This window comes from Desmodus rotundus, chromosome 1 (assembly GCF_022682495.2).
Source record: "Desmodus rotundus isolate HL8 chromosome 1, HLdesRot8A.1, whole genome shotgun sequence".
NCBI classification, from domain to species: Eukaryota; Metazoa; Chordata; class Mammalia; order Chiroptera; family Phyllostomidae; genus Desmodus; species Desmodus rotundus.
The window spans coordinates 59,333,372-59,346,106 of NC_071387.1; the positions used below are offsets into that span (position 1 = coordinate 59,333,372).

General features: G+C 44.8%; 1 protein-coding gene across 1 annotated transcript; it reads right to left on the reverse strand.

Annotated features, from left to right (window-relative positions):
- Positions 1-1,530: 1,530 nt before the first annotated feature.
- Positions 1,531-6,858, reverse strand: LOC112302815 (spermatogenesis-associated protein 31D1-like). The gene is made up of 2 exons (XM_024558324.2): positions 6,842-6,858; positions 1,531-5,161 (listed from the first exon to the last, which is right to left on the reverse strand). The coding sequence occupies exons 1-2, from the start codon at positions 6,856-6,858 to the stop codon at positions 1,531-1,533; spliced, it is 3,648 nt and encodes a 1,215-aa protein (XP_024414092.2).
- Positions 6,859-12,735: the final 5,877 nt, after the last annotated feature.

Below are 12,735 nucleotides of genomic sequence, written 5' to 3' on the forward strand. Positions count from 1 at the left end.
TGCCTCGGGCCCCATTCCACATTTTTCTCCCTACTAGGACTCTCACAAAGTCTGCTTTTTTTCTGTGACCCCAAGCTTCTGACATTGAAGGGTCAATGGCGTAACTCTGGACAAGAAGGTACGAGTGTGGTAGTGAGAGGGGCTGTGGTGGACCTCTGGTTTTTGTGCCTTTTTTCCTTTTTACACTCAGGGTTCACAGGGCTTACCAGGAAAACTGCCTGAAGTGCCTACTAGGACCCTCACTCTATTTCTGTGTTTGGGTCTGTACGAGTGGAGTTGCCTTCCCTCCAGACTGCTATGGGGGGGGGGGTATGTGTGCAGGTTTGGCAGAAAGAGAAACAAACATTCCATGGAGGTCCATGGTGAGCATTGAAATATCTGTAACCCTGGTGCATAGTCCGGAACTCACCTCTGGTTCGTGAGCTGCAGGTGTTTGGGGGACTGCAGCTCCACCGAAGCCTGAATGTCAGAGGGGCATCTCCACCCTGCCAGGTGCTCTGTACACACTAAAGGCAAGATCCTGTATATTTCCCCTTTCCCAAAGTTCCCCTTTCCCAAAGACAGGGAGCCATGTCTGATGACACCCCTGCAAATACTGTTTCGGTTCCCATGTGTTTTTGGTGTAAGGCACCAGTATGCTGTGCGGTGCACTGATCGGCCTCTGCAGGTGGAGCTTAGATCAGTATCAGGAGCTGGGAGCAAGACAAGGTCCCGTGTGGGGCCGAGGAGGCAGAAACCTTTGTCCACCAGCAAGGCCGCTCTTCCCGTTGTTTGTTCTTTCTCATGCACTCTAGGGCATATTTTCCTTACTTTTAGCTTTATTTTACTCTGGGAGGCTGCCTGGTTGACATTCCTTCCACTCAGCCAAAAAAAAAAAAAGTCATTAATCCCACAACCTAAAGGAGTCACTTCCCCAGGGTGACTTTCCAGTGGACACACATCGGTGTCAAGGTTAAGTGCGCTTCCCCAGCACATGCACGTGGCCCATGATCCACTGCAGCAGCATCGCCCTAAACACTCCCATTCAGGGTTCACTCATCTTCAGGATCTCCTGATTACTGACTTCTAAATAATGATGAATGGGAGTGTCCCTTCTTCATTAATATTTTCTGAAAAATATGCCTGTCTTTGACTTTTTTCAGATATAAGCCTGTCTTGCCTACCGCCCTAAAGGATATAAAACATTCCCTGAGGGGAAGGTGTGGGCTGCTGTCCATGCTCATTAAGGCTAAGCTATGAGGTAGGACACAGAGCCCATCTCCTCAAACTTCATCAGGGAGGAAGTGGGCTCTGGGGGAGGGCACATGATACCTACTTGTCAGAGAGAGCTCCAGGGTACTGGTCACTTTTGGAAGCAAAGGAAGCAATCAGTAGCAGCTGAACTAACTCCTTCCTTTCCCTCAGCGCAAGACCTGACATGGTCCAAACCCATGCCCCCAACACACTACACAGGAAAGACAGCACTGTTAGTAGAGAAACATTTATTAGGCAAATCAAGATTCTGTCCAAGGAAGGGATTTCCTGGAAATTCTAGAGAAGCATTTTCTGTCTAAATCGTAGACATGGATCTCTGAACATAGTGCCTTTCTCAGTGGTGAGAGCAGCAGGAGGCCCCTGGGCAGTGTGAGGCCTGCAGGTGGGGCTTGGATGATGGGTCACAGTCCCCCTGCGGGGCACAGATTGGAAGTGCTGATGATATAAACTCTGGTCCTTAAATGCCCCAACTTTCTGGGGGTGTCTGCCATCGTTTCTGGTGTATATGGTACTTGCAGGGTTGTGGGCAGCAAAGACAGCTGCTTGGCGGCAGGACTGACAGGCTGGAGCCCTGGGGTTGAGATGAGGCCGCTGGACAGGCTCCGCTCGGACCTGCACTGCTGCCCTCTGCTGCACTGTCCCAAACCTCACCACCCAGGGAAGGGGCTCCTGAGGGCAGGCGGGGGCTCCTGCACGCCGACACCCCAGTCTCTCCTCTGGGAACTTTCCAAAGTCTGACATGGTTTTCTGGGCTTCTGTCATCCCCATAAAGGCAGCTCTGCTTCTAACCGGGCCTCTGCTCTGTGCACATGACCTGGGGCTGCCCTTCCCCTGGGGGTTTTCCTGCTTTGTGAGGATTACCCTAGGTTGAAGCCTTTGGAAAAAACTCTTCATTTTATTTACGAAAGGACTATCAGGAGGAGACTGTCTCTTCTGTGACAGGGTTTGGGGACACCTGCTCCCAACCGTCTCCTCGAACGCCACCTGAGTAGGAACTCTGTTTCTTCCAGGTTGGGGTGTTACCAACCCTGCATCCCCTCCACCAAGCTCTTGTGATTTGGAGCCTGTGGGGTTCACTTTCTTTAAAGCTGGTGGGAAATTCTTATCCGGAAACAACCTTGAGGCCTGCTTAGGGACCCAAGGCTCCTGCTGTTTCTCCACACTGACTGTTCTGTCCCCCAAATGGACATGCAGCACCTGGGAATCTCCCATGTCCACAGTGGAGACACCCTGAGCACCAGGTAGGGAGGCTTTGTTAGTCTCATGGGACATGCCAGTGGGTTGGCCTTGGGTCTGTCTATTCTTTCTCCTCTCCAGTGTAGACTTTAACTCATCAACGAGTTGCTTGTTAAGGTATGATGACTTTGGATCTGATATTTCTGGTGGGGTCATTCTGGTAGTCACAGGAGTTGTTCCTGTAGACTTATTCACATTTATTCTTTGGGAGAGTCCTGGCTTGTTGGTTGTCAAGGTGCTACTAGTTTTGTATTGAAGAGCAGAGAGTTCCTCAGCCTTGACTACCTCCCTGAACACGTTGGACATAGAAGTAGGTTCTGCTTTCTTCTCCATCTTCCTGCCCAGTTGCATTTCTGCTCTGTCACTGGAATTCACGCTCTTATCCTCTGACTCGCGCCTGGGCCCAGCTTGCCTCGAGGGCAGCTCTGGGGGGTGATTGCTGGCTATTAGAAAATGTTGGCTTTGACTTGCTTTGCCAGTGATGTTGTTGGTGACAGACAAGAGAGTTGGTCTGGCATCCCCAATTGTCTGAACTTCCTCAACAGGCCTGTGTTTGATATTAGAGGGTGATTGTCTCAGGTTCCCCTGTCCGGAGGAGGGCCTTCCTTCCTTCCCCACAAGTGAGGTGGCAGGGAGAGGAGATTTTGGGACAGTGGCTGAGTTTTCTGTGCCCACTTTTTCTCCGTGAACAGATTTAGAGCTTCCTCTCAAGGGCTTGAAGGCCCCATATTTGGAGTTCACCTCTGAAAGCAGGTTGGTTGAGGAGGAAGATTTGGGATCGAACAAGGAATGGGATGAAGTATCTTTCAATTTAAAAATTTCAATGGATTCTAGGACCTTGGCAGGAAGGCCCCGTGATATCTCTATATGCAGTTTGGTGATATGGCCTTGCAGCATCTGCTGTGTCCCGGACTCAAGGAAGGAAAGCTCCTGGGAGGTATTCACACAGTAGTCTCCACCCACTGATGTTGGCCAACTCCTCTGTTTTATTACAGTGTTGGATTTTACAGAAAGAGTGTCCTCAATAGTGTGCAAGGCATCATGCACAGTCCTGGGGAGCTGACTGTCACTGATTTCCTGAAACTTCTTGCTCAGATGTACTTGTACAACCTTTCCCAGTTGTCTCGGGCTTTCACTCTGCCCTGACACCACTGAGTTTTCTTCTGACCAACTCATCATGGCTCGGTCTTTTTCAGAGTCAGACCCCGCATCCTTATCTAAAGAGGTCTCTGACTCACTCAACGAATCTTTTGGATCACTCTTCTGGCTGTGTCCTTCATCTTTCCCCTCATCCTTTTCTAGCTGAACCATTTCTGAGCCCCTCTCACAGAAACTTCCTGATTGGCTAGTCTGGCCCTTAGACACAGAGATCCACGAGATGCCATAACTGCTCTTTGACTCACATATGTCTGAGCAATGGTTTTGAGGCCTCATCAGTGACAGAGATTCGTGGATCCTGCGGGGCAGGCCCCACCTGTGTTGGATGAGTCTTCTTCTAAGGTGATGCTCAAATTTCTCTTGAAGTTCATTGTTGAGGGGAAACTTTACAGGATCGATGGAGATTGAAACATAGGCCTTAGAGGGCCAGCACTGAGTAGACATGGGAGCTGAAGGACAGAAGTCTTCCTTAGACTTTTGAACCATAGGGGGTAAATCCTTCAAACATTCTTGTTTCCTCTGTAACACATTCCATTCTAGCTGTTGAATTTCAGATACGGTGAGCATGAATTCCAATTCATGCTGGGGTCCATGGAAATGCACTCCACAAGCCTTATTATTGGGTATGAGACCATATGATAGGATTGGGAGTGGGGGTTGAAGGTGGGCCTGGCGTTGGATCTGAGTGAGAGGTAGGGGCTGGGATTGGGACAAGGTTTGAGGCAAGGGCTGAGGTTGGAGCTCAAGCAAGCATGGAGGTAAGAAATAAGGCAGGACTGGGGATTCATGGCCTGTGGAAGCATTGGAAAGGCTATTGAAAAGAAAGATTGAGGAATAGTCACCCGAGACAGGGACAGCAGAAGTCAAGGACTCACTGTGAAGAGATGGGAGACCCCAGAAAAGCTGGACAAGTTTTTGCTTTAAAAGGTCCTCCCTGCTCTTAGGATATGAGCACTGCTGTACCGAGTCATGCTCGTCAGGGCTGAGAAGCAGGTGTCCAGGATCTGTAAGTTTGGCAGCAGTGTCTCCCCCAAAAGAAGTCTTTGTGGAGTGGAGGGCAGGAAATTCTAGATGGAAATCACATTTTGCCAAATTAGAAGAGAACAAGTTTTGGGATTGAGGTGAGGAATGGTGCACTGGGAATTTGGATTCCAAGGGAGGAAAAGGCTCTGGAGGCAGAGTTTGACGCGATGGTAAGGGTGACAAAAAATTACCCAAGAGGCTCCCTGGGTTGGAGAAGACAACAGAGGGGGTTGGTGGCAAAACCTCAGGCAGAGGAGGTGGAATTAGGTCTCCTGGAGGGTCTGCTGAGGAGGCAGGAGACTGAGGGAATGATGGCTCAGTCACAGGAGCTGTGGAAGCCAGAAGGGATGCAGAGGGAAGAGAATCTTCCTGGGCCTTTGATAATGGCAGCCGACTGAGCTCAGCAGTTGTGGTATTATACACCTCACAAGAGGGTTCCGGACATAAACGTTGATGAAAGCGGATGGCATCATGATGCTGGCCCAGGGGCCTGCAGGAGACAGGAGGTACAAAGCTGCAGCCAGAACCACACAAGGAAAGAAGGACCCATTGGCCTGGTGGGGTGGGGCCACCTGAAGCCTATTGCCCCTTCACATTGCTCCACATCTATGACTTCACAATGCACTCAGTAGCACTCATCCCATGGCATTCACTCACATTCCCGTTCCTATGGCAACCCCCTCCCATGATTATGGAAGGGTGCACTGTATTCCTGGAATTGCATAGAACATGCTAAAGAGGAAAAGGAGAAAAGACTAGTCACCTTTTCAGGATAGAATTCAGCCTCCTATTCTTCTCTTCTTTCCTGTGGTAATACTTCAAGCCTGGGAAACCAGGAGAGTAGATTACATGTAATAAAGGTAGACACATAAGTGTTACACTGGAGTCCCTTAATGGGAGACCTTTGGGTTAGTAGTCTCTGAAAGCCCCAAGAATTGGTAGATGAGGCCAAATGCTCAATGATATTTATAAGGTCCCCATGTGTTTTGCTTCATTTATAAAGTACTTTTTTATACATTATTTCAATTGATGTTTAAAACCACTCTGCGAAGCAGAGATGTGAATGGTTACAACAAGGAGGAATCTGATCATCCTGAAGCCAAAGTATTTCACATAGTCAGGGGACAGAAGTTCTGACTCTGGACATCTACTGGGCCACACCCATTGCCCAGGTCCATCTCTGCTTCATATCAGGGGAAGCAGAGCAGGGGATCTGAGAAGTCTCAGGTTCTGACTGTCTTTCCATGAGCCTCCCTCCCCTCTGAGGGCTCTGTTTTCTGAGAGAGACTCTATCTACCAACAGACAAAGATCACGGACCTGGTACCTCACAAAAAGACAGAAATATGTTTCCCCTTAGGGGGCTTGGGTGAGATAGGAAGCACTTTACCTTTCCATGTCCCACCTTTCCTTCTCCTCTTGATTCTTCCCAGACGCTGAGAACAAGAAGAAAGAATGAGGGATGGGACTCATTTCTCTCACTCCTCTCCCTAGAAATCCCAAACATGTACTATCCAAGAATAATGTCCCTCTGAACCAACCAAGCTCATTTTAATCAATAGAAACATTGTGTCCCCTTTTTAAACCAATTTTTAAAGCTCTAAATTGTTTTTCTTTTAATTTTTCTTCTTAGAAAAACTCAAGGATTTTATCTATGGAGTCCACACTCGATACTCAGAAGTCCTGTGCTCACTGTGGGCATATAATCTGAGGCCTACAGTCACCCCTCTGTTCCCTCACATAGGACCCTGTAACCTGGGACAGAGCTCAGGCTGCAGCCTCTGCTCAGAGGCTCTCAGAGGCTCAGCGCTGCTCTCCCCATCAGCCCAACACAAAGGCTTGGTCTAGTGATACCAGACAGGTGAAATGACTCATGCTAAAGTGCTGGTGAACTCTGAGGTCCTGCAGAGATCCCAAAGCATCCAGGACTAGGGAATCACTGTGTTTGGGATTTTAGCCAGAATCCTACCACCACACCCAGATGATCTGTGAGTTTCATATGGTAACCTGAGTCCTCTCTGAACCCTAACCCTGCCTGGTCTCTTCCCCTGTGAGGATGATATTCTAGTCTCTCTTCAGGCACCCCATCTTCGGTTCTGACTCAACCAAACTCAGGTAGAAACGGAAACAAGGGTAAAGAATCTCTGTTGGGGCTCACTCAGGGCTCTTTACCTTTCGAGTGCGTCCATTTTCCCAGCAGGTTGGAGTTGATGGAATTCCCACCAGGAAACAGAAAAGCAAGAGGAGCAACCACAACACACAGATGTAAGTTAGGTTGCGGGTCTTATCTAGAGGTTCTGGGCAGAAGCTCAGATAAAGTCTATGAAGGCTATTCAGAAATAGGTTGGGTTCCATTTTCCGAATGGCAAAGCTGCTTGACGCAACTGAGCTCTGAGAGCGCAGGCTCTGGACTTTATTGCCAGGCCTGCATCACACAGCATTGAGAAGTCACAAAGGGTTTCCGAGGGTGGGGCAGGGTACACCTTCAAGAGGGTGGGTCCATAGCCCCTCCCTCTCTCACCCCTGTTGGGCCTCTAGGTCCTTCTACCCTAATTACTTTAAAAACATTTCAGTGATGGCAGTGCGCAGGACACTTTAATGGATGTTTTAAAATTGTTATAGAGTGAAGTTTTATGAATTAAAAACTCATATCCAAATTAAGATGGACAAAATAATCTTGTTAATGCCCATTGCTGTCCGCCATTTGTTCATTTGTGATCTTGGTGATCTACTAGGACACTCATTTTCACTTATTTTTGAGGGGAAGATATCACAGTTAAAACTACAAACAAGAGAAAGAATAAACATTTGCTGCTCTAGGATGTCCCCATTGCGGTGGAGCCCAGACTGCTGTATGCTGGGGAGATGTCTCTCGGCATCATGGCCACTGCTCTGGCTTGCAGAACTCAGATGGGTGTCTTCCACTGGCCACCCAGCTATGTCCCCTTGTCCTGCAGCGACCAGCAGCAACACTGTGACAGTGTAGATTTGTCCTAAAATCCTGAGACATTTCTCACACCACAGATGGAGTTAACGAAAGCACGGATTTCGAGGGGTTGGCTTCATGCCCCACTTCCTGGGCTACCCTGGTTAGCCCAGAGCCATGAAGTGGGGTTCTCATGTCCAGCAGGGTGAGCATGGGGTCTGGCAGGGTGAGGCAGCCCAGGGGTGGAGAAGAGCAGGGGGGCTCCCTGACCCTGAACACTCATCCCTATTTCCATACATGAAATAAAGTGATTTATTTTATTCCAAGAAAACACGTGGTAGAAGAACAAAGTGTCCTGCATAGTTACTGGGAGGATGGAGAGTGCTGCCTTACCTGAGCCAAAGCTTGTCATTCATGAGGGGCCCAGTACTTCTCATCTGTAGGTGCAGGTGAAACCTGCCAAACACTACCTCAGTCAGATGGTCAAGGGTACCATTTGTGATGAAGTCATTGTAAATAAGTATATTGTGAATATATCATGTATATACATATAGTGTACACGTTTTGAATATATATTCATATACACACACATATAAACACACATACACCTGACACACATAAACTTTAGATATTTCCATATCTAAATTTAAATGTGTATATATATGAGTGTATCTCAAGTAACCATGGGATTTTACTTTTGTTAAAAATAGGTGGTTGAGAGAATTCAAGATGGAGGCGTAGGTAGACACACTGTGCCTCCTCGCACAACCAAAAGAAGGACAACAACAATTTAAAAAGAAAAAACAACCAGAACTGACAGAAAATCAAACCACATGGAAGTCCGACAACCAAGGAGATACAGAAGAAACATTCGTCCAGACGGGTAGGAGGGGCAGAGATGGGCAGCCGGGGTGGACGGGACTTGTGGCAATGCAGCCGGACCCAGAGAATGGCGGATTGTGGAATGAACAGGGTAGGCAGTGGGACCACTAGCAGACCCCGCAGCCCCATATTCACGCGTAGATAAACCAGGAGGAACGGTGGGGGAACGAAGCAGACCACTCAACCCAGGGCTCCAGCACGGGGAAATAAAGCCTCAAACCTCTGATTGAAAACACCCATGGGGGTTGAGGTGGCAGCAGGAGAAACTCCAAGCCTCACAGGAGAGTTCCTTGGAGAGACCCACAGGGGCCTAGAGCGTGCACAAGCCCACCCACTCGGGAACCAGCACCAGAGGGGCCCAGTTTGATTGTGGGTAGCAGAGGGAGTGACTGAAATCTGGCAGAGAGTGGAGCAGGTGCCATGGCTCCCTCTCGGCCCCTTCCCCACATACAGCAGCACAGCACAGCGACCAGCGTTACCCTGCCCCAGTGAACACCTAAGGCTCCGCCCCTTTATACCATGGGTGCACCGAGACCAAAAAAATGGCCCAAATGAAATAACAGATCAAAGCCCCAGAAATAATTCAACTAAGTAACTAAGAGATAGCCAACCTATCAGAAGCACAGTTCAAAACACTGGTAATTAGGATGCTTACAGAATTGGTTAAATTTGGTCACAAACTAGATGAAAAAATGCAGGCTATGCTAAGAGAAACAAAGGAAAATGTACAGGGAACCAATAATGATGTGAAGGAAACCGGGACTCAAATCAATGGTATGGACCAGAAGGAAGAAAGAAACATCCAACCAGTAAAGAATGAAGCAACAAGAATTCAGAAAAATGAGGAGAGGCTTAGGAACCTCCAAGACACCTTGAGACGTTCCAACATCCGAATTATAGGGGTGCCAGAAGGAGAAGAGAAAGAACAAAAAATTGAAAACTTATTTGAACAAATAATGAAGGAGAACTTCCCTAATCTGGCAAAGGAAATAGACTTCCAGGAAGTCCAGGAAACTCAGAGAGTCCCAAAGAAGCTGGACCCAAGGAGGAACACACCAAGGCACATCATAATTACATTACCCAAGATTAAAGAGGAGAGAATCTTAGAAGCAGCAAGAGAAAAGGACACAGTTTCCTAAAAAGGAGTTCCTATAAGACTGTCAGCTGACTTCTCAAAAGAGACCTTACAGGCAAGAAGGGGCTGGAAAGAAGTATTCCAAGTCATGAAAGGCAAGGACCCACATCCAAGATTACTCTATCCAGCAAAGCTATCATTTAGAATGGAAGGGAAGATAAAGTGCTTCTCAAATAAGGTCGAGTTAAAGAAGTTCATCATCACCAAGCCCTTATTATATGAAATGTTAAAGGGATTTATCTAAGAAAAAGAAGATAAAAAATATGAGCAGTAAAAATGACAGCAAACTCACAGTTATTATTAACAACCACACTTAAAACCAAAACAAAAGCAAACTAAGCAAATGACTAGAATAGGAACAGAACCACAGAAATGGAGCTCACATGGAGGGTTATCAACAGGGGAGTGGGAGGGGGAGAGAAGGGGGAAAGGTACAGAGAACAAGTAGCATAAATGATAGGCAGAAAATAGACAGAGGGAGGGTAAGAATAGTGTAGGAAATGTAGAAGCCAAAGAACTTATATGTATGACCCATGGTCATGAACTATAGGGGGGGAATGTGGGAGGGAGGGGGTGGGCAGGATGAAGTGGAGTGAAGGGGGGAAATGGGACAACTGTAATAACATAATCAATAAATATATTTTAAAAATTAGGTACTTGAATAAATTTAAATAAGAATAAAAAATGAACAAATTTTAGAGTCAGAATGAATTTCTGTTAAATGATTGGTGATTTTTAAATAATTGGAATTTCTGAAATTTGTTAACTTCTTTGTGACAAGGTGATTATAATCCTCTCGATGATAACTTTCTCCAGTGCCTATAATTTATTTTCTGGTAGAGCAAAATGTTCATTTTATTATATTAACAATTCTTTGTAATTAAAAATTATGGCTGATTTTCACATCATTAAGGACATACATTTTGCATATAGTTATAAGCAAACCCTGGTTCTCTAATATTTACAGTGTAATATCTAGAAGAATAAAATTAATCTCCCTCAATAAAAAAATAAGTGATATATATCCCTTAGTCAAACTAGTTTTGAATTCAAATAGAACCTTGCCAAAACCTGAAAAGTACATCACAAGAATATCATCAACCTTCTGTGTCAGGCATGCGCACACATGCCACACAGGAGCAAACAGACAGGGTTTTGCCCCGTTGCTTCTCCATGTTTCAAAGAGATGGTAAAATGGCAGTCTTTGTGTTTTTAACTTAACTTTTCTATTTGGAAACTGGTCACAAAGGTAAGCAATGTCCTATGTGGCATATCCTAAAGTTATTATTACCATTTCCACATTTTGTGCCATAACAAAATGCACTATATATGATGCTGCCATTACTGATTAGACAACACCCAACCTCAATGAGAATAATTCCATCTGATACTAAACTTTAAATCAGGAAATCTGGCTACCATGTACATTCACTTAGAATACTGACTTTATTATTTGGGGAAGCAAATATATTTGAAATAAAAATATTTTTAAGAATGCTATATGTTGCAAAATAAGTCTGCAGAAACATATGTAAAAAACCAAATAATGTTTTTCAAATTACCTAAATTAGCAAACAGTTAATGGAGTCAGATTAATTTTCTATTTAATGTTAAATACTGATACAAGTCCACTGACTCTATAAACTTTGGCAAACATTTGTTATCATGAGAAATGTGTATAATAAAAAATTAGACTACAGTTGTAACAATCATCAAATGGCGGTGCAGTAAATCGAGGAGGGCTGGCGGTTTCCTCTGAGCCTGCCTTCTCGTTCAAACAACTGGAAACCTACTCTTGCCCACCCCTGTACGGGCGTGTTCACTGGTCATTTCTTTCTTGCTCAGAGTTTCCAAGAATCAGCTAATCCTGTATATGTAAATAGAAGGGCTCTGGGAAAATAAAAGCACCTCGATCTCTTTAGCACCAATGCAAAACATTCTGTACTACGTTGAGGTATTCCTCTCATTTCCAACTTGATCAAAAAAAAGGTTGTTGCATCCTTAACTTTATGTAAACAAGAGGGCACATTCAGACATTGCTTATCCGCTCCTTCACCAACACCCCCAGTTGTTTACACACAGAGTGGAAACTTAGGTTCAGTAAATATTTTCATTTATGAAGAAATAAAAATAAAATGTCATTATGGGAATCCTTAATATGGACAGACACCTTTCTTAATGAACCATCTTAATTTAAATCATTCAAATGTGTTTACTTATTTTTCTTAGCAAAGGCAATGAGTTTAAGCTCTATCGTATATACTCACGTGTCCCAGGTATCGCAGAGCACACGTTTGTAGGAGTGTCTGAAAATATTCTCTAGTGCATCTGAAGGACAAACTAATGCTAAATGGTCTACTGGAAGATTACCTATTGCCTAGATGCATCATAATTCTCTAAGTATTTGAACATCATAGTTAAATTTTAAAAAAGAAAAACTCTATAAAGCAAAACTGAAAACAGAGCATGTGACTGGTAATGCATTTTACAATTGCTATGAAACTCTTTCTTAGCACTCCATTTTATCCAATAAATTAGATGCCCATTGTCTGACACTAGTTTTCCAGAAAGATTACTCTCGCCAGGGCTTTAAAAAAATAAAAAGCCTTAAAAAGCAAATCCTGGAAAGATTAAGATGATCTACAATTAATTTGCTGCCCGCTCAAGAAAGTGGCATTAATCTATAAAGCTGTAATGGAGGGGAACACGATCCAGACAGTAACAACACACAACTCCTAATGCCCAGCATCCAAATACAAGTAGATATGTAAACACGAATGATGTCCCATAACCAGGAGAAATATTGGTCAACAGAAATGGAGACAGAAGTGGCAGAATTAATAGCATTGCTCATAAGAACTTAAAACAACCATTTAAAGTATGTCCAAGGATTTAAAGTAAGCATTGATATAATGAAAAGATAAATAAAAAATATAAAACAATATTAAAAGAACCAAAAAGAAAATCCTGTGTAAAAAAAGAACCAAATAGAATGTTCTAAAAAGTTTCAATGTGGCTAAAATTGAAAAGAAATGATACCATCAAATGTTGGTGAGGGTGTAAAACAACTAGAATTCTCAAGAACTTTGGAGAGTGTTTAGTACATTTCTTATAAAACCCAGT